Source organism: Octopus sinensis, linkage group LG30 (genome assembly GCF_006345805.1).
Source record: "Octopus sinensis linkage group LG30, ASM634580v1, whole genome shotgun sequence".
NCBI classification, from domain to species: domain Eukaryota; kingdom Metazoa; phylum Mollusca; class Cephalopoda; order Octopoda; family Octopodidae; genus Octopus; species Octopus sinensis.
In genome coordinates, this window is record NC_043026.1 from 13,223,576 (window position 1) to 13,244,005 (window position 20,430).

The 20,430-nt window shown below is 39.3% G+C and overlaps 3 protein-coding genes across 6 annotated transcripts in view; all 3 read right to left on the reverse strand.

Annotated features, from left to right (window-relative positions):
* Positions 1-6,666: 6,666 nt before the first annotated feature.
* On the reverse strand, positions 6,667-12,099 carry LOC115226498 (zinc finger protein 271-like). The gene is made up of 4 exons (XM_036515076.1): positions 11,800-12,099; positions 9,855-10,598; positions 7,665-8,706; positions 6,667-7,483 (listed from the first exon to the last, which is right to left on the reverse strand). The coding sequence occupies exon 3, from the start codon at positions 8,659-8,661 to the stop codon at positions 7,696-7,698; it is 966 nt and encodes a 321-aa protein (XP_036370969.1). The 5' UTR covers positions 8,662-8,706; positions 9,855-10,598; positions 11,800-12,099; the 3' UTR covers positions 6,667-7,483; positions 7,665-7,695.
* Positions 12,100-15,415: 3,316 nt separating this feature from the next.
* LOC115226598 (zinc finger protein 239-like) overlaps positions 15,416-20,430 on the reverse strand; it is a 5,926-nt gene continuing 911 nt past the window's right edge. The window contains exons 2-4 of one of the 4 annotated variants that reach the window (XM_036515087.1): positions 18,739-18,972; positions 17,575-18,443; positions 15,416-17,243 (exon numbers count right to left, since the gene is read on the reverse strand). In XM_036515087.1, the coding sequence (XP_036370980.1) occupies positions 17,591-18,427 (837 nt within the window). In that variant the 5' untranslated portion in view covers positions 18,428-18,443; positions 18,739-18,972 and the 3' untranslated portion in view covers positions 15,416-17,243; positions 17,575-17,590. Of the gene's footprint in view, positions 17,248-17,574; positions 18,973-20,430 lie in introns of all 4 variants that reach the window. The other 3 variants (XM_036515085.1, XM_036515086.1, XM_029797610.2) reach the window with 3 other exon arrangements.
* LOC115226499 (zinc finger protein 239-like) overlaps positions 17,580-20,430 on the reverse strand; it is a 17,695-nt gene continuing 14,844 nt past the window's right edge. Inside the window, exon 3 of the mRNA XM_036515079.1 lies at positions 17,580-17,645. The gene's annotated coding sequence lies outside the window, so the exon portion shown is untranslated. The remainder of the gene's footprint in view (positions 17,646-20,430) is intronic.

Genomic DNA, 20,430 nt, shown 5'->3' on the forward strand with positions numbered 1-20,430 from the left:
ACCCTTTAGCACTCACACCTGACACCAACATCAGCCACGTGATTGTTTACTTTTAGAATGACATTGTAGGGTAGGTGTGAGAATCTGGTTTCAGTATAAAGATGGAAACTACCACCTGTGTCATCTCTTGTGAAAGGTAGGAGAGTCCAGTTTGCTGGACATTGTTGTAGAGCTGAAAAAGAGGTAATTTCTACTCTTCTCCTCTGGAAGCCATCTACTTGCGATACCAGAGGGCGCACACTCTCCTACCCTGATGTAATCTCCAGGGATACAGGCATCCAGCAACAGGACCTCCGTAATGCCATGATGGACCGTGAAGTCTGGCATAGCATAGTAAATTATATTGTTTCGACCACGGTCGAACAATGATGATGATAAAGATGGATACAGCTAGTGTAATGCTTTAGCATCCAGATTCCTGTGTAAAATGTAATGCTTATTTATTCGCATAGTTTTGAATTAATCCTGCATTATCTCAGAGCTTTGAAATTTCTTCTAAACTTCTAATCCACTGACATTGAAGAATATTTATCATGAGCAAGCATTATGGAAATCATTCTTTTGCAGATTTCATCTCAGAGAAAAAGCCTCAACCTTAATGCATTTGGCAAATCCATCATTATGAACGATAAAGACACACTCATTAATCCTGATTAATATACAGTGAGGAAAAACCATGCCACTGTTGAAATCTGTAGAATATATCTTCAATCAAACAGTGATTTAAGCAAACACGTAAGAATACTCACCAGAGGATCCACACTGCAGGGGATAATAAGAAAAAATGGAAGGGTAAAAGATTCTATGTATGAAATTTGTGGAAAATTATACATTCAAAAGCCATGTTAATCATAAGCAAATATGTCCAGAAGAAAAATATTCAAATAATTTGTTGAGAATATTCTTTGCAAATCTTTTAGCATTAATGGTCTCTTAAAAAGACAAATGCATACAAAAGGAAAATCTTTTCATAGCTGAATGTAAGAAAATTTCTTACACACCCAGACTTACAATCCACCAATATTGAAGAATATTTATTGTGGGCAAGCATTATGGAAATCATTCTTTTTCAGATTTCATCTCAGATGAAAAAGCTTAATTTATTTGGAAAATCCATCCTTATGAATTAAAAACACTCCCTCATTAATCTTGATCAGAATAATGCAGGGGTTAGACGCCAATATGTCTATGAGAAAATTCTCTTTTTGACTGACTTTGTCCTGACATTGTAGCCTTGCCACCATCTCTGTCCTCAAAACACTGGTGACAGTGTCCCAAACGTGCTTCTCAGCACATCAAACGTTTTCAGCAATACCACTGCTATGCTACCTGCAACATCATTGATACCAACCAACAAACCCAGTAAATTCTTGTCTTTTTCTCTTTGTCAAACAAGAATCTGTCAGCATCACATGCCTGCAATCGGTTCATATTGGGTCTCTAATGACATCAGCCTCACCGTTTGCACAAACTGGATGCCCTTCATGATGGTAACCACTTTACAGAGTGCACTGGACATTTTACACAGCACCAGGGTGTTATATGACCTTTTTGACTTGAGACAGCATTCACCCAGACTGGGTTGAGCTGGCTTCCTTCATCCTCAATGCTGCATCTCTCACAAACGCCAACCAAGCCTGGCGATTTGAGGCTAACGACCGCGTGATCTCCAACCACTCCTTATTCCAGCAGCGAACAGCGAAGATATGGGGGCCTAGGTTGGGTTCCAGATCAGCCTTGACTGTCATCAGCCAGGTTTTTCGTTGTCCACCACATCGCTTTTGCCAACCCTGAAGGGGTGCTATGTGGCACCAGCACGGGTGCTTTTTCTTATGTGACACCAGGAATATACATAAAATTACTGTCGACAGAAGATGCAACCCTACTTCTGCTGCTTTGGCTCCTAAGTTTATGACACCGATCCACTGGTCGTCAATATAAATGCACATTAATATGCAACTATCAACTCATTGGTGGGCTTGCACTTTAATATGTACAACTTCAGTCACTCACTCACTCTTAGCTGCACTCACCTGGCTCTTGTACTTACATATATCTTCATCAGTTATTCCTTCATAGTATTTTTACAATTATACTCTGGCCTAACATTTAACCAACATTTTTAGTCTTGCATCACCCATTTTTTAACACATGCTCCTTTATACAATCCACATTTGCAGTTCCTGTGCCATTCTTATCATCATCATCATCATCATTTAACATCTGCTTTCCATGATTGCATGGGTTAGATGGTTTGACAGGTGCTGGCTAGTGAGAAGACTGCACCAGGCCTCAGTGTCTGTTTTGGCATTGTTTTTTTACAGCTGGATGTCCTGCCTAACACCAACCACTCTGCAGAGCGGTTTCCATTTACTACGAACATACATTTCACTGGTAGGAGAGTCATGAGGTGGGAATATTTAGCAATCGGATCTCTACATCCAATCTCCATCATTCACTAGAATATTATTTACACGATAAAAAGCTAAACTAATCACGACTTTGTGTGAAATAGACTCCAGGAATAATTTCATCTTTTGGCAAGCTTGTTTCTGAGCCTAACCATCAATATAAATGCAGCATGGCTACTTGTCAGAGAGCGTTGGGTTAGAGCAGAGAGAACAGTGAAAGACAGCAGAGATGAGGCAACGAGTATCCATAGACAGATGCTGACAACATCCACAATGAACGATCAGCAACGGCAACACAACGACTCTCATTTCACTTTCTCACTGTTGTAACAATAACATTTCAACTCTTTTGACATTTTGTCATTCATAGCACAGACATTGCTTATATTTTTGTGTAGGAAAAGAATAAAATTTTGTCTATCAAAAATTGCAACAGATTCAGTATTATTCTTTATACATCATCATCTTCATCATTGTCCTAATCGATATAGCAAGCCCAGCTGACACCAAGGTATGCGATAAGTCGGGAGATATGACAGGTTAGCTTGGGACGTTTAAGCAGTTGTGGTCGATGAAAAAGATAGCAGTAGTACCAATAATTGTCGGAGCCTTGGAAACAGTGAGCAAAAATCTCGAGAAATATGTGGAACAAATAGGGGCCGCAATAAGGGTGGAGCACTTGCAGAAAACAGCATTGCTTGGAACCGCCCGAATACTCCGGTAGGTGCTGAAAAAATAAGAGGTATTACCTTTAACATCTGTTATCCATGCTGGCATGGGTCGGATTGGTTGGCTGAAGCTAGAGAGCTGCACCAGGTTCCACTCTGATTTGGCTTGGTTTCTATGGCTGGATGCCCTTCCTAATGCCAACCACTTCACAAAGTGTATTGGGTGCTTTTAATGTGGCAATGGCATGAACACGTTTACATGGCACCAGCACAGGACTGTTGCAGGCTAATCCTTTTCACCAGGCAATGGTGGCTCATTGATAAAATCAGGAGGGTTGCTGCTTCAGAGAATTTTTAGCCGTTGGTTTCATATTGTGTAAAAGGAAAATTTATACATTTAGGCGCAGGAGTGGCTGTGTGGTAAGTAGCTTGCTAACCAACACATAGAAGGTACCTGTACTAGTGATATGTCTATGTATGATGATGCCTCTGGAACCACTAACTTGGGATGACCCCAGACCCATAAAGCAAGAGCATGAAGCTGTCAATCCTCTTTTTCAGGGTGTTTGAGAGGGCCCACGTTTCTGCTCCATAGAAGAGAATGGAGAGGGCCAATGTATTGTAGATGCAGAACTTCATCTTCTGGGAGATGAAGCAGTGGAAGCAAAGGGGCTTCCATTGAGGGTACATGACTCCAGCATCCAGTCTACATCTGCGGTCAGTCTCCAGGGTCTTTTATGTGTCACTGGCACAGGTGCTTTCTCTGTGTCACTGACTCGGGTGCCTATGTCATGCCACTGGCACAGGTGCCTTCTATGTGTCACCAGCACATGTGCCTTTAACATGTCACTGTGTACCTATTTCATGTCACTGACACAGGCGCCTTGTACGTTTCACCAGCATGGGTGCCCTTTACGGTTCACTGGCACAGGTGCCTTTTAAGTGCAACCAGCATTGGTTCTTTGACTTTTTATGTGGCACTGCACAGGTGCTTATATGTGACACTGCATGGGTTCTACAACACAGTGCCACATGGGCGCTTTTTCGTGACACTGCCAGGAGTACCTTTTACATAGCACCAGCCCAGGACTCTTGCAGATCATCCCTCATCAGTGGAGGAACTGGTCTTAGCACTTCTGCTGCTCTATCTCTCAGACGAAGCTCTGCATCTACTATGCATTGATCTTCACCATCCTCCTCTATGGAGCAGAAATGTGACCCGCTGGAAGACCCTGGCAAAGAGGATTGACAGCTTTGGTAGCAGAGTCCTGAGAACCATCAAGAACTTCAGATGGTACCATCATCATCATCATCATCGTTTAGTGTCCGCTTTCCATGCTGGCATGGGTTGGACGGTTCAACTGGGGTCTGGGAAGCCAGAAGGCTGCACCAGGCCCAGTCTGATCTGGCAATGTTTCAAACTGGGCCTGGTGCAGCCTTCTGGCTTCCCAGACCCCAGTTGAACCGTCCAACCCATGGCAGCATGGAAAGCGAACTGTGTGCACACACATCAGCCTGCAGCCTACCACCTTACAGTCTTCTTGAGCGCAGCAAGGTACCAGGCATCTTGGTCCTTTGTCATCCCACCAGCAAGGTTCAGCATCCTCATTTTATACTTATAAAAAACATCTAGTCCACACTGTAAATTGGTTGGCATTTGGAAGAGCATCCAGCTGTAAAAAACCATGCCAAAATAGATTTCACTGGTGCTGGTTCCACATAAAAAGCATCCAGTCTACACTGTAAAGTGGTTGGTGTTTGGAAGGACATTCACCTTCCCAACCATAAGGTAGGGTTCAGTCTCATTATGTGACCCCTTGGGCAAGTGTCTTCTACAATAGCCTTGAATCAATGGAAACCTCAAATTGATCGGGAAGGTAGAAACTGAAAGTAAGTACATTGCCTGTGTATGTTGGTATCTGTCCCCACCACCACCACCATCACTTGACAACTGGTGTTGGTGTTTACAACCCTGTAACTTAGTGGTTCAGTAAAAGACACTGATAAGTTCAGGTATGGGTTCATTCAACTATAAATTCTTCACGGTGGTGCTCCAGCATGGCCACAACCTTGTGACTGAAACAAGTAAAATATGAAAGATATACGGAGATGTACTTGCATAGCAAGTGATTTGATCTGAGATTGTGTGCTGAAACGAAAACAATTGCAGCGTGGAAGGTGTTTGTAAGCCATTTAAGAAACACACAAAAGCCGTTTGATTCACTTCAACATTTAAGTTTAATTTGTCAAAATATTTTCGTCGCTTTAAGACCGCGACCTGTTCACTGACAAAAATCCATGCTGAATAAGGTTTATATATATATATATATACAATTGCAGCGTGGAAGGTGTTTATAATCCATTTAAGAAACACACAAAAGCCGTTCGATTCACTTCAACATTTAAGTTTAATTTGTCAAAATATTTTCGTCGCTTTAAGACCGCAACCTGTTCACTGACAAAAATCCATGCTGAATAAGGTTTATATATATATATACAATTGCAGCGTGGAAGGTGTTTATAATCCATTTAAGAAACACACAAAAGCCGTTCGATTCACTTCAACATTTAAGTTTAATTTGTCAAAATATTTTCGTTGCTTTAAGACCACGACCTGTTCACTGACAAAAATCCATGCTGAATAAGGTTTATATATATATATATACAATTGCAGCGTGGAAGGTGCTTGTAAGCCATTTAAGAAACACACAAAAGCCGTTCGATTCACTTCAACATTTAAGTTTAATTTGTCAAAATATTTTCGTCGCTTTAAGACCGCGACCTGTTCACTGACAAAAATCCATGCTGAATAAGGTTTATATATATATATATATACAATTGCAGCGTGGAAGGTGTTTATAAGCCATTTAAGAAACACACAAAAGCCGTTCGATTCACTTCAACATTTAAGTTTAATTTGTCAAAATATTTTCGTCGCTTTAAGACCGCGACCTGTTCACTGACAAAAATCCATGCTGAATAAGGTTTATATATATATATATATATATATATATATATATATATATATACAATTGCAGCGTGGAAGGTGTTTGTAAGCCATTTAAGAAACACACAAAAGCCGTTTGATTCACTTCAACATTTAAGTTTAATTTGTCAAAATATTTTCGTCTCTTTAAGACCGTGACCTGTTCACTGACAAAAATCCGTGCTGCATCTCTCATAGAAGATATATATATCCTAAAATTCTGTTGTAAAATATTTTCTTGTATGTCTTGTTCTTTAATTGCAATACACTTTGTTCAAAAGAGAACACTGGAGTCTGATGAGATTTTAGATAAACAGAACTTTATTCTTTTCATACACAAACAACAAATATTGTTGTTGACAAAATATTGAGAGAGGTTTTGTTCTTGGTGTAGTTGTAGCAGCAGATAACATGTGGTTAGTTGCTTGCCATCAACTGACTTCTAATGTCATTCATTCTTCAACTGTTCCCATCTAGGTTCCCCACCTAGATGGATGCTGGTCCACCGCAGGTGAGCTGCTAGATGCAGGAGGAAAGAGTGAGAGAAAGTCGTGGCAAAAGAGTCAGCAGAAGTTCACCATTACCTTTTGCCAATGCCGCGTGGAACTTAGGTGTGTCACTCATACACACACACACATCACCCGCTCTGAGACTCAAACCCGCGATCCCTCGACTGTGAGTTCCCTGCTCTAACCACTAGGCCATGTGCCTCCACAAAAGGGTGAACACTAGGAAGTGAAACTGTCAGTAAACACTGCCCTGTATAGGTAACAGCAATGTGTATGATTACAGACCACAAGGTCAACCCTTTAGCATTCAGATTCTTCTGTCAAATGTAAAGCTTATGTATTCACACCATGTAAAATTAATCTTGTATCATTTCATGGCTTTGAGATTTCAATGATGTGATTGTTTATTTTTAAAATGACACAATAAGGTAGCTATGAATGACCATATCTGACTAGTTTGAACATAAAATAGGTAGAATATTTTGGCCGGTTTAAACACTAAAGGGTTAATGCTTATTCACAGTATTCTGAATTAACTATGCATTATCACATAGCTTCAAGATTTCCAGGTGATTGCGTTATGGCAAAAATCATGACCCCCCCCATGAGACATGGTGTGTGGTAGTGATAGATGCTTTCTCACCAAAGTATTGCAGTCTACGAAGATGTCTGATGGGGTTCTCAGTTATTTGGTTTAACCCCTTAAAATTCAGATTATTCTGTCAAATTTAATGCTTATTCAAGATTTCCAGGTGATTGTGTTATGGCAAAAATCATGGCACCCCATGAGACATGGTGTGTGGTAGTGATAGATGCTTTCTCACCAAAGTATTGCAGTCTACGAAGATGTCTGATGGGGTTCTCAGTTATTTGATTTAACCCCTTAAAATTCAGATTATTCTGTCAAATTTAATGCTTATTCAAGATTTCCAGGTGATTGTGTTATGGCAAAAATCATGACACCCCATGAGACATGGTGTGTGGTAGTGATAGGTGCTTTCTAACCAAAGTATTGCAGTCTACGAAGATGTCCGATGGGGTTCCCAGTTATTTGATTTAACCCCTTAAAATTCAGATTATTCTGTCAAATTTAAAACAATGAACTTTGATAGTGATACAACTTACACATCTGAATGGATGGCTACGTGTTTAGTCAAGTTACTTTTTTGTGAGAAAGATTTATCACAGATGTCACAATGATATGGCTTCTCTCCAGAATGAGTACGTTTGTGTATAGTTAAATCACTGTTTTGAGAGAAGGATTTATCACAGATATCACACTGATATGGCTTATCTCCCGTGTGTATACGTTTGTGTACAGTTACTTCGCCATTTCGAGAGAACGATTTACCACAGATGTCACACTGAAATGGCTTCTCTCCTGTATGAATCCGAATGTGGATGGTCAAGTCACTCTTTTGAGAGAATGATTTCGTACAGATGTCACACTGATATGGCTTCTCACCTGTATGAATACGTTTGTGCTTAGTCATATAACCAATTTCAGAGAATGATTTACCACAGATATCACAGTCAAATGGCTTCTCCCCTGAATGAATACGTTTGTGTTTAGTTAAGACTCCATTATCACAGAATGATTTACCACAAGTATCACATCGATATGGTTTATCCCCAGTATGAATACGCTTGTGTGCAGTTAAGTTTACGTTTTGAGAGAATGATTTTCCACAGACATCACAGCAATAAGGCTTTTCCCCTGTATGAATACGTATATGCCTGGTTAAGTCACTACTTCCAGAGAAGGATTTACTACAGATATCACAATGGTACGGTTTCTCGTCTATATGGATACGCTTGTGAATGGTCAAGTTGTTTCCGTGAGAAAACGATTTACCGCAAATATCGCAGTGGTACGGTTTCTCTCTCGTATGAATGCGTCTGTGTGTTGTTAAATTTCCGTTATGAGAGAAGGATTTACCACAGATGTCACAGTGATATGGCTTCTCTCCTGTATGAATGCGCCTGTGGTTAATTACTTCACCGTTTCGGGAGAAAGACTTACCACAGATATCACAGTGATGTAGCTTATCATCTACGTTAACCCGTTCCTGAGTAGTTATCTCCATGAGCGAACGCTTTACCACAGATATCTTCAGCAATGTGATTTTTGTCCTGTATTGTGCCTATTTAACCCTTTAGTGTCCGAATTAATATGTCATAGGCGGTGCTCCAGCATGGCCACAGTCAAATGACTGAAACAAGTAAAAGAGTAAAAGAGCATAAGTAATCCTTACTCATTTACATTTTATAAAATTAATCTGGTGAGCTGGTAGAATCGTTAGTACGCCGGGCGAAATGCGTAACCGTATTTCGTCTGTCGTTAAGTTGTGAGTTCAAATTCCACCGAGGTCAACTTTGCCTTTCATCCTTTCGGGGTCGATAAATTAAGTACCAGTTACGCACTGGGGTCGAAGTAATCGACTTAATACCTATGTCTGTCCTTTCTCTGTTTAGCCCCTTGTGGGTAGTAAAGAAATAGGTATTTCGTCTGCCGCTACGTTCTGAGTTCAAATTCCGCCGAGGTCGACTTTGCCTTTCAGCCTTTCGGGGTCGATAAATTAAGTACCAGTTACGCACTGGGGTCGAAGTAATCGACTTAATCCGTTTGTTTGTCCTCTCTGTGTTTAGCCCCTTGTGGGTAGTAAACAAATAGGTATTTCGTCTGCTGTTACGTTCTGAGTTCAAATTCCGCTGAGGTCGACTTTGCTTTTCAGCCTTTCGGGGTCGATAAATTAAGTATCAGTTACGCACTGGGGTCGAAGTAATCGACTTAATACCTATGTCTGTCCTTGATTGTCCCTTCTATGTTTAGCCCCTTGTGGGTAATAAAGAAATAGGTATTATCTTGTAGCTTCAAGATTTGAAAGACGCAATTGTATATTTTTAGAATTACATTGCAGGGTAGGTGTGAGATACTGGTTCTGGCCAGTTTGAGCATAAAATGAGTAGAATATTCGGGCCGGATATAGCTGGTTTAACCCTTCAGTGCTCAGATTATTCTGTCAAATGTGATGTTTGTTTATTTAAAATGGTTTGAATCAATCATGCATTATCTTGCAGTTTAGAGATTTCAGTGATGTGATTTTTTAGTTTTAGACTGACATGGTAGGGCTGAGGTGAGAGGCGAGATCTGGTCAGTTTCAATATAAAACAGGTTAAATATTTTGGCCAGATATGGCCGGTTTGAATGCTAAAGGGTCAAACAATGATTTAAAAAGAAGAATTTACTACAGATGTATTCAGTAATAATGGGTTTTTTTCCTGTACAAATAAGCTTGTGCCTAATTAAGCCTTTAGTGTTCACATTATTCTGCCAAAATTAATCCTTTTTTATCCACACTGTTTTGAACTAATCATTCATTAATCTTGTAGCTTTGAGATTTTGATGAGGTAGCTGTTAATTTTTAAAACGATATTGTCGGGTTGGTGTGAGATGTCAGATCTGTCCAGTTTGAACATAAAACAGGCAGAATGCTTTTGGCCGGATATGGCTGGTTTAAATAATGATTTAAAAAGAAGGATTTACTACAGATGTATTCAGTAATAATGATTTTTTCCTGTACAAATAAGCTTGTGGCTACTTAAATAATGATTTAAAGAGAATGATGAACCACAGATATTAGTGATATGGTTTTTCCGAGTTCAATTTTCTAGAGATGATGACAACTTATAGATACCTCAGTGATGTTGTGATTTTCTTATCTCTTCGGTCCTTATGTAAGTTTTCTTATGCAAGTTCTGTTCCTTTTCTCACAATATTCAGATATTACACCTGTTCGCAGTTCTACAGGTTATTCCTTGCAATTGTTCCACTACTTTATTTCCAGTAACTGTGACCTTCGCCGCTGTTTATCTTCATCTTCAGAAGTGTTTCGGTTTAATTCACCACAGAATTATATAAACATGCTTATATTGTTTCTTTGGTGGAACATTTTCCTTTTAATCTTTAAATGATGATAAATATGGATGGCATATCTCTCTGATGTCAATGTCAACTGAAGATCTGAAAAAAGAGAGAAACAGCAGAATAAGATACGGAGGACATAAAAAGTGGACATTTTACAACATTGTTAAAGGAGGAATTACAACCGTGTTTCGTGGTCTGCTACCACAACAGCTCCTTTATAGGATCCAGTTAGGTCAAGACATCATCAGGAGGAACCATGTCCGATTTCGGCCCCTACTCCTCTACCGTTTTGACATGGCGGGGCCCCCGCTTTCGGAGGTGTCTTCAGCTCTGGTGTTGGGTGCATGTCTTCTTCCTTCTCTTCCCTGGCCTCTTCGATGTATCGTCAGCGAGTGTCAGCCGGTGACTGACTGTCTTGTCAATTTTTTTTTTCTAGACATTTTACAACATTTTTTAAAGAGATAAACTTTACATAAAACCAACTACTTGATTCAATTTATTGTTTCTTTTATTTCTAAGCGGGTGTGGCTGTGTGGTGAGAAGCTTACTTCCAAAGAACTCATGACTCTAGGTTCAGTCCCGCTGTGTGGTACCTTAAGCAAGTGTCTACTATAGTCTCACACCGACCAAAACCTTGTGGGAAGATTTAGCAGACGGAAACTGAAAGAAACCCGTCGTGTATGTGTGTGTGTGTGTATGTGTGTGTATATATATAGGCGCAGGAGTGGCTGTGTGGTAGGTCGCATGTTTACCAACCACATGTTTCCGGGTTCAGTCCCACTGCGTGGCATCTTGGGCAAGTGTCTTCTACTATAGCCTCGGGCCGACCAAAGCCTTGTGAGTAGATTTGGTAGACGGAAACTGAAAGAAGCCCGTCGTATATATATATATGTGTGTGTGTTTGTGTGTCTGTGTTTGTCCCCCTAGCATTGCTTGACAACCGATGCTGGTGTGTTTATGTCCCCGTTACTTAGCCGTTCGGCAAAAGAGACCGATAGAATAAGTACTGGGCTTACAAAAGAATAAGTCCCGGGGTCGAGTTGCTCGATTAAAGGCGGTGCTCCAGCATGGCCGCAGTCAAATGACTGAAACAAGTAAAAGAGAGGGAGAGAGCGCAAGCATTTTTGCCCAGTGCTCTACCAATTCTATACCAGCTCACCACCTAATATGAAATAAAACATGATGTTTCAAATTTTAGCACAATTTTAAACTTGAAAAGATCGTCATGATAGTATTAAAGATTCCATTTTAAACTTGAAAAAAAAAACCAAAAAAGACTTGCATATTTAGTTCTTACCTGTTTCAGGTGTGTGGATGTAAAAATCTGAAAAATTTCCAATCAGAAAACAGAATCGATCTGTCATTCGCTTCCACGGAAACACCCGAAGTGAAATATTTTGATTTTGTCGTTTTTTTTCTCCGACCAGTTGTTATTCCTTTGGATGCGTTCACGCTTATTCCGTTCCAATTATTTTATAAATTAGACGATATTAATTAAATATTCTGCAATTAATCTCTCGTCCTCTGAATCCAACAACAACAGGAAATCGTCATAGCAATCTCTAGTGATTGGAGGTCAGTTTTTCTTATGCAACCAATGTCACTTCCGTTATGTCACTTTCACTCTTCAGGAAATTCACAAACATTGCAAAATATAATTACGTTATCTTGGTAATTAACTCCGCTAATTAATTAATTACACAGGTTATTCATTAGAAGTATGACGGGACGTACCTAGGAAGTACCGGATACATTTCAAGAAAGTGTTGTTTTTTTATATAAATGACGGTGCCCCAGAATGGCCACAGCTCGTGAGCTGAAACTAGATAAAATAAAAAATATGGTGGGGTTAGGATTAGGGGTGGAGAAAAGAGTTTCTGTTATCTTCAGAAATGTAAACAAAGCCACTTACGGTACCTATACCGAAGGATCGCCATATATTTTACAAGGTTCTCTACAGGTCACACGTTACTTGTATGTTAAGCTGCCTATCTATCGACCTACCATTCTATCAGTCTACTTCGATATTTACTTTCATATCCATAAACCCTTTACATATCCATCATCTTTTGCGTCCATGAACCTTTAAAACATTTCGCCCCACCATAACCTCTCGTAACTTTTTATTTAAAAAAAATTTCGGAAAACTTTTTGCAAAGTTGGGAACTACATTCGGGAATTCATACAAATATGCAAAACAAAAAATTGTGTGTGTGTGTGTGATTTAAGGGCAATTTAATTGATTTTTAGCACATCCCACGACCACCTGATATCTTCCTCGTTTCTTTTAATGCGCCTTAATGGCGATCATTCGTTACTAGTAACATAACTGTCACTTATAAACCCACGTGGGTTTATTTACATTTCTGAAGAAAAAAGATACCCTCCCCCTAACCCTAACCCCACATATATATATATATATATATATATTAAAAAAAAATTTTACGGAAATTACTACTATTCCCGTCAAACCTTGCTTTTGCCAGTTGGATATCATTGTCTTGAAATTTACTATTTTCCATTACATTTCAGATAGATTCAGTACTGAGTTGTCCCAGCAGAAATATCTTTATAGCAAACTAGCTGTATCGCCCGGCGTTGCTCGGGTTTGTAAGGGAAATAACTATATAAGCATTTTTAGAGAGTTATAGCCAAAAAATTGCAAAAATAGAAAAAAAATGATTGTAAATTTTTTTTTAAATCGTTGACTCATCGTAGACATTTTTAGAGAGTTACTTCCCTTATATAATAGCGAAAAAATGCATTAAAATGGAAAAAAATTGTGGTAAATTTTTTTTTTAATTGTAGACTCATCGTAGACGCGCGCTAATACCCAGAAGGGCTCGATATGAATCACGACTATAAGATACCCGCTTTTGGTTAAACTGCACCGCAAAATGTGGGAGTAGTTAGGAATCTGAATCGTAGGAGACAGACACTCACACAACTTCAGTTTTATATTTAAAGATATTCTACTCAATACCACAGATTTGCTTCATCACCATCATCATCGTTTAGCGTCCGCTTTCCATGCTAGCATGGGTTGGACGGTTCAGCCGGGGTCTGGGAAGCCAGGAGGCTGCACCAGGCTCCAGTCTGATCTGGCAGTGTTTCTACGGCTGGATGCCCTTCCTAATGCCAACCACTCTGGGAGTGTAGTTGGTGCTTTTTACGTGCCAGGACAATATGGGCATCTCTGATGATAAGCAGGAGTAGTAGGGAAGCATCATGGCCATGTGTTGATAGGGATTCTTTGGGGTTTGAATAAATATCATAACAAAAGGAAAATGTGAAGGAAATATTAGCCATTTTTCATACTTTCTGAGGGTAATCAAATAGGAAATAACAGTTGATACCCAAAGACAAAAATCGTGTTACACAGTGTCATTAATTCCAATTAGCCTAATTAGAGGAGGCATTTGATGGAAAACATTGTGAATTGAACAGTCAGAAATGTGTTGACTTTCCTCGGGACAACAACAGACTTCCTGTTTCCTTTTGCATGCAGCAGAAATTAGTACAGCTTGGCTGGTATGTCCTATCACATCTACTTGTGGAGGCACATGACCTAGTGGTTAGAGCAGCGGATCTGTGGTCGAGAGATCACAGGTTCGAATCTCAGACCGGGCGATGTGTGTGTTTATGAGCGAAACAACCAAGCTCCATGCGGCTCCAGCAGAAGGTAATGGCGAAACTTCTGCTGACTCTTTTGCCACAACTTTCTCTCACTCTTTCTTCCTGCATCTTGCAGCTCACCTGTGACGGACCGGTGTCCTGTCCAGGTGGGGAACCTATACGCCAAGGAAACCGGGAAACTGGCCCTATGAGCCAGGAGTGGCTCGAGAAGGAACTAACAATCACATCCACTCGACTCACCTGATCTTGCACCTTCAGATTACCATTTATTTTGATCCCTTCAAAATACTCTCAATGGGGGAGAACTTCAGTTCTTCGAAAGAGTGTAAAAACCAGTTCACAACCCCAAGCGATGCCTATTTCTGGGTAGATGAGATCAAGAAACTCCCTTAAAGATGGTGACAGGTACAAAACGTGGATGATTTGACAAGGTATGACAAATGCAAGTCTGCTTTGTTCCTTCAGTTGGGACCCTTTTCTAACACATTTCAGAGTGTACAGGGTGCTTTAGTCATGACACAGGTAAATATGCAACCTCTACTCAGCTTAGAAGACAAGGTTCTCGTCAACAGGGGCTAGATTAGTGAGGGAGGTGACTTTCTGCTCAGAGACAAGAAGTTAAACGTTAAAAGAAAGGACCTTATAGACATATGGTATTTATGGTAAACGGTGCATATGGCTTAGTGGCTATGGGATTTGGCTCACAATTGTAAGGTTGTGAGTTCAATTCCAGGCAGCAATTCCTTGAGTAAGACACTTCTTGTTGCTCCAGTCCACTCAGCTGATAAAAATGAATTGTACCTGAAATTCAAATGGCCAGCCTGGTCACACTGAATCTCACTGAGAACTACATTAACCCTTTTGATACTAAACAGCCTCTGGCTCTGTAGTACAAATGTCTTATTTTAATAAATTTTGAATTAAAATCTTCCACCAAACAGTCACAATTTATGTTCCTAACACTAGCTTAATGATAACTAAGTTATTTTATTAAATTCTTTGTTATATTTAAAATTAATTGAAAGAAACACAGAGCATCTCAAAATAAATACAGTAAGGAAAGGGTTAAGAGTATCTGTGTCTGTGGAATGCTCATGGTACAAGATGTTAGACTTAGGGAGACTATCGGCAAAGAATTGAGGATAGATGGGTAGATAGGTAAGTTTGTGAGAGAGTAAAAAGAAAGTGAAAGTGAGTAAGGACAAGTAACAGAAGTGAAAAAAACACTGAAGTATTTTCTTTTTCATTTTGTATATTTATTTACAACATAACAACTGTTCACTGATTTTATCTTTTATTGTATATATAGCTACAGAAAATATGAAATATTGTTATCACAGTTATATCATTTTTCCTGTGCCGAAGCATAATCATCATCTAATTTCCACCTTCAAAGATTGCACGGCTTGCACATGTTGACAGGTCCAGGGACTGCTTTGTCCCCCAGTGTTTGCGCTGGCTTTGCCAACACCAATCACTTCACTTAGTGCACTGGGTGCTTTTGTCATGACACTAGTACCAATGAAGCTACTATGCAGCCTGCAACACTGAAATCCCCTTCGACTGAGCAGAGCTACATTAAGAGGGAGATAAGAGGTTAAAGTACGAAAGAAGGGGTTGTATAGTTATGTATATCTATCTTGTAGGATGAATTTTAAACCTTCTCCGTGCTGTTGACCACATGAGTTTCCTTCCTTGTAGCTGCATTTTGTCACATTGCTAAAGTTTATTTCCAGTAAACAGGGTACTTTTGATTCAGAATAAGGGTTAGGGTTAATTTTTGTTTTCTGATGTTATTTTCATTGTTTATAAACTAAGCACGAGGTAACCAATCTTCAAAATCGATTGCAGTTTCTTTTACATTTTATTTTTACTGAATCGAAATGGCCACCCCTGCATTTGAAGCTTTTTCTGAAGAAAATCTTGTTTGATTCTGACTCAGACGATGATTTTGAAGGATTTACTTAAGCAGACATCGATGGTGAAATTATTCAAGATGATGTCCAGCGACGTGAGGACCAAAGAACTGAAGTATTTCAGATTGCAAGACGGTGTGTGAGACAAAACTGTGATGTCACAGGAGAGAAATGTGTCCACATGGATGATGGTGCACTTGCTTTCAATGATTCGGAAAAGAAAGAGGCTTGGAAAAGTCATTATGAAAGTCTGCTGAACGTGAAAAATGAATGAGAGGAGATCCTGCCAAATGTAGACCCAGTAGAGGTACCAGCTATCTGAATAGACAGATTTATCAAAGATGTCACAGTAATAGGATTCTCTCTGAAATCAATATGTTAGTGAATAGTTCATGAATAGTTAAGGCCACATGTCTTCCTAGACATGGGATGATGCATTAAAGGCTGATCACAAGACACTGAGCCTTAAAAGGAGGGACTAAGGACCTGGACATCAGATGCATTGCTTTACTCAAAACGACCAGTCCACCACAGCAGCATTGACACTAGTGCTGGCTCCACATAAAAAGGACTTGCGCTGGTGTCACGATAAGGGCACCCAGTACACTCAATGGAGTGGTTAGCATTAGGAAGGGCATCCAGTTGTAGAAATCCATGCCACAACAGATAGTGGTGCTTGGTGCAGCTCCTGGCATTAGCAGCTCCAGTCAAACCATGTAACTGATACCAGCATAGAAAACGGATGTTAAATGATGCTGATGATAAGGCCGATGTTGGTATTGTGTAGCCGGCACATAAAAAGCACCCTTCAAACGTTGGGTGATATGCTGTGCTTAAGAAAACCTGTCAGTGTGAAATTGAAGTCATGGCCAATGCTAGAGTCATCTGACTGGCACTTGAGCTGGTGGTATATAAAAAGCACCATTTAAGCTTTGGGCCTCATGGAGACAGGGACAGGTGACTGAGAAATTTGGCAATATACCGTGCTTCTGAAGACCTGTCAAGCCAATTGAGATTGATGCTGGTGTCACATTAAGGGCATGTAAAAAAACACTGATTAGACTCTTGGCATTAGGAAGGGCATCCAGCCATAGGAACCATGCCAAATCAGATTGCCCCCGGTTTACCAGCTTTCAGTCAAATCATCAAACCCATGCCAGCATAGAAAATGGATGTTAAATGATGATAATGATCATCATCATCGTTTAGCGTCCGCTTTCCATGCTGGCATGGGTTGGACGGTTCAACTGGGGTCTGGGAAGCCAGGAGGCTGCACCAGGCTCCAGTCTGATCTGGCAATATTTCTACGGCTGGATGCCCTTCCTAACGCCAACCACTCCATTAGTGTAATGGGTGCTTTTTACGTGCCACCGGCACCGGTGCCAGACGAGGCTGGCAAACGACCACGATTGGATGGTGCTTTTTACATGCCACCGGCACGGAAGCCAGTCATGGCGGCGCTGGCAACGGCCACGTTCAGATGGTTCTCTTATGTGCCACCGGCACTGGTATCACAGCTACAAAGTGATATGGTTTCTAAACTCTATGCTTAAGTTTATGTCTCTTTAAGTAATTATACGAAAATGATTTACCACAGATATCACAGTCAGATGGCTTCTTTTCAGAATGAACATATTTGTGAATATTTAAGCCATTTAAGCAAGAGAAAGATTTACCACAAATATCACATAGATATAGTTTCTCTCCCGTATGAATACGTTTGTGACCAGCTAAATCACTACTTTGAGAAAATGATTTATTACAGACATCACAGTGAAATGGTTTCTCCCCTGTATGAATACGCTTATGAACAGTTAAGGGGCTACTTTCAGCGAATGATTTACCACAGATATTACACTGATATGGTTTTTCCCCTGTGTGAATACGTCTGTGTACAGTCAAGTGAGTACTTTGTGAGAATGATTTATTACAGATATCACACTGATATGGTTTTTCACCGGTATGAAAGCGTTTATGTTGAGTCAAGTCACTACTCCCAGAGAATGATTTACCACAGATGTCACAGTGAAATGGTTTCTCCCCCGTATGAATGCGTTTGTGTTTAGTCAGGGTACTCCCTACTGAGAAAGATTTACCACAGACATCGCAGGGATATGGTTTCTCTCCTGTGTGAATACGTATATGAACAGTCAAATGAATCCTTCGAGAGAATGCCTTACCACAGATATCACAGTGATGTGACCTCTCTCTTCTGTGAATACGTTTGTGCTCATTGAGGGGCCTCTTGTCAGGGAATAATTTACCACAGATATCACACTGACATGGTGTTTTTCCTTTCTCTTTCTTTATATCATCAGGAAAATCAATAGCTTTACATTGTCTTTCATAGTCCTCACATAATATATACTCCATAATTTTTCTTCTCCAACTAAAAAATACTGTGGTTTATTAGTATTATTATTTGTATTTTTTTTTTGCAGATATATATTTTGTTCATAACAGATATTTCTACTGCTATATCTCCATCACTTCTGATCTTTCTGGTATTTGAATGATGAAGACACCTTTATGAATTTGTCTAAGTTTAATTACAACACAAAAACCACATTGTAAATATTCAAGGCACTTTAGGAGAAGTGTTGCTATTCCAAGAAAACCGTCCTAGAAAAATGTTGCTTTTAATTTCCATTCAGAAAACCAATTTCACTGTAATTCACTCAAAATTTATATAAACAAGATTGCATCAATTCTGTAAAACATTTTCCTTTTGGTCATCAAGAGACGATAACTAATGATGATGTATCTGCTGCAAACAATTCTTTAACCTTTTGCACACTGTCCATACATTATGTCACTGTATGAGTTTTCTCCTCTGTAGCAGCAGAGCAGTGGAAGTGGAGACAATCCTAGAGAAGATGCAGTGTTTGAAAGGTTAATCTTAAATGTTATTTGATAATCTGAAATAAGAAAGAAACAATAGTATAGAAGACATTTAAACAAATGTAAATAAACCCAATCTGTTTCTTAAACGAGGGACATATTCATACGGCACAGAATGCTTTTTACCTCAATAGACTGTCATTGATTGGTTGAAATTGCAGAAATTGAAGAAAAAAAAATAACAAATATCTTACAAACTATAGAATTTTCTCAATAAAGCCAAGAGAAAAAGATGTTTTATAAACATATTCTACCAGTACACGAAGTTTAACATTTTTTAGTTAACTAGAAATTATGTTAAAAGCTGCCGTTCAAACCGAAAAGATCCGAAAGCGGTTCTGAACCAGGGTCCATAAAAGATTTAGTTAAAATTTATTTGGAAATAAATTAGTTATACGTCTATAATACACAAAATATTTTTACAATTTTGTTTATAAAATTATTAATAAAAACTTTAATTGAATTTTTTAAAACATCGAATCGCTCGTTAGGAGGGTACAACCGAGTAAAATAGGAATTAAAGAAGTCCATATATAAAATATATGTTGGAGCAGGAGTCTGGGAACTTTTTTAACCAGTTACCCCAAAATATATTTAAGTCGACGTTACCTCCCTTGAGTTGAAACTAAATAAATTTCAGATTCTTTGAATTCAAAAGATTTATTGTATTTATTTATATGGAGAACACAATTATAAATATAAAAAGTATAAAACAAATGCGACAAAATAAGTTAATAGCCTTATTACGAAACAAAAGGATTTTTCATTTCAGGTTTGGAAGAAATGATGTTTCATTTTCGTTAAAATTACATCAAAACTGTGACATTTTGATGCCAGAGAAATTAGGATAGTCTTCAGTATCCAATCGATTACTCCTTATTTTTATGTTCACTAGGGTGGAAAATCCTTGTTTGCAAAGGTGGGCTGTTGCAAAAGTCAACTTTCTGATTCCAGACACGATTCTTTATATAATTCTACCTATGTCCAATGAGTCCTCCTTACTCCCACTTGGGGTTATTTACCCCGATTCGCCGACTCCTGATTTAGACAATAGTCTAGAACTGGGGTTTCTCAACCAGGGTCCATATACGACTTTGAGGGGTCCACGCAACAAAATAGTCAAAAGTGGATTCGCAATAGTATTTTAAGAGCCTCTGACAAATTTCGTTTTAGGTTTATGTAATGGTATGTATTGCAAGAAACAGCTTGACGTCTCTCAACCTAAACAAGTTAATGTGGAAGACAAAACAGGATTTTTGAAAGAAGTTGGGATCTTTTCGGTTTGAACGGCAGTTTTTTCTAGCGGTGTCATATGAAATTGTCACCCATAATTATGACCCTGGTCATCATCATCATTGTTCGACTGTAGTCGAGACAATGGAATTTACCATGTTACGCCAGACTTCACGGTCCATCAGGGCATTACGGAGGTCCTGTTGCTGGATGCCTGTATCCCTGGAGATTACATCAGGGTA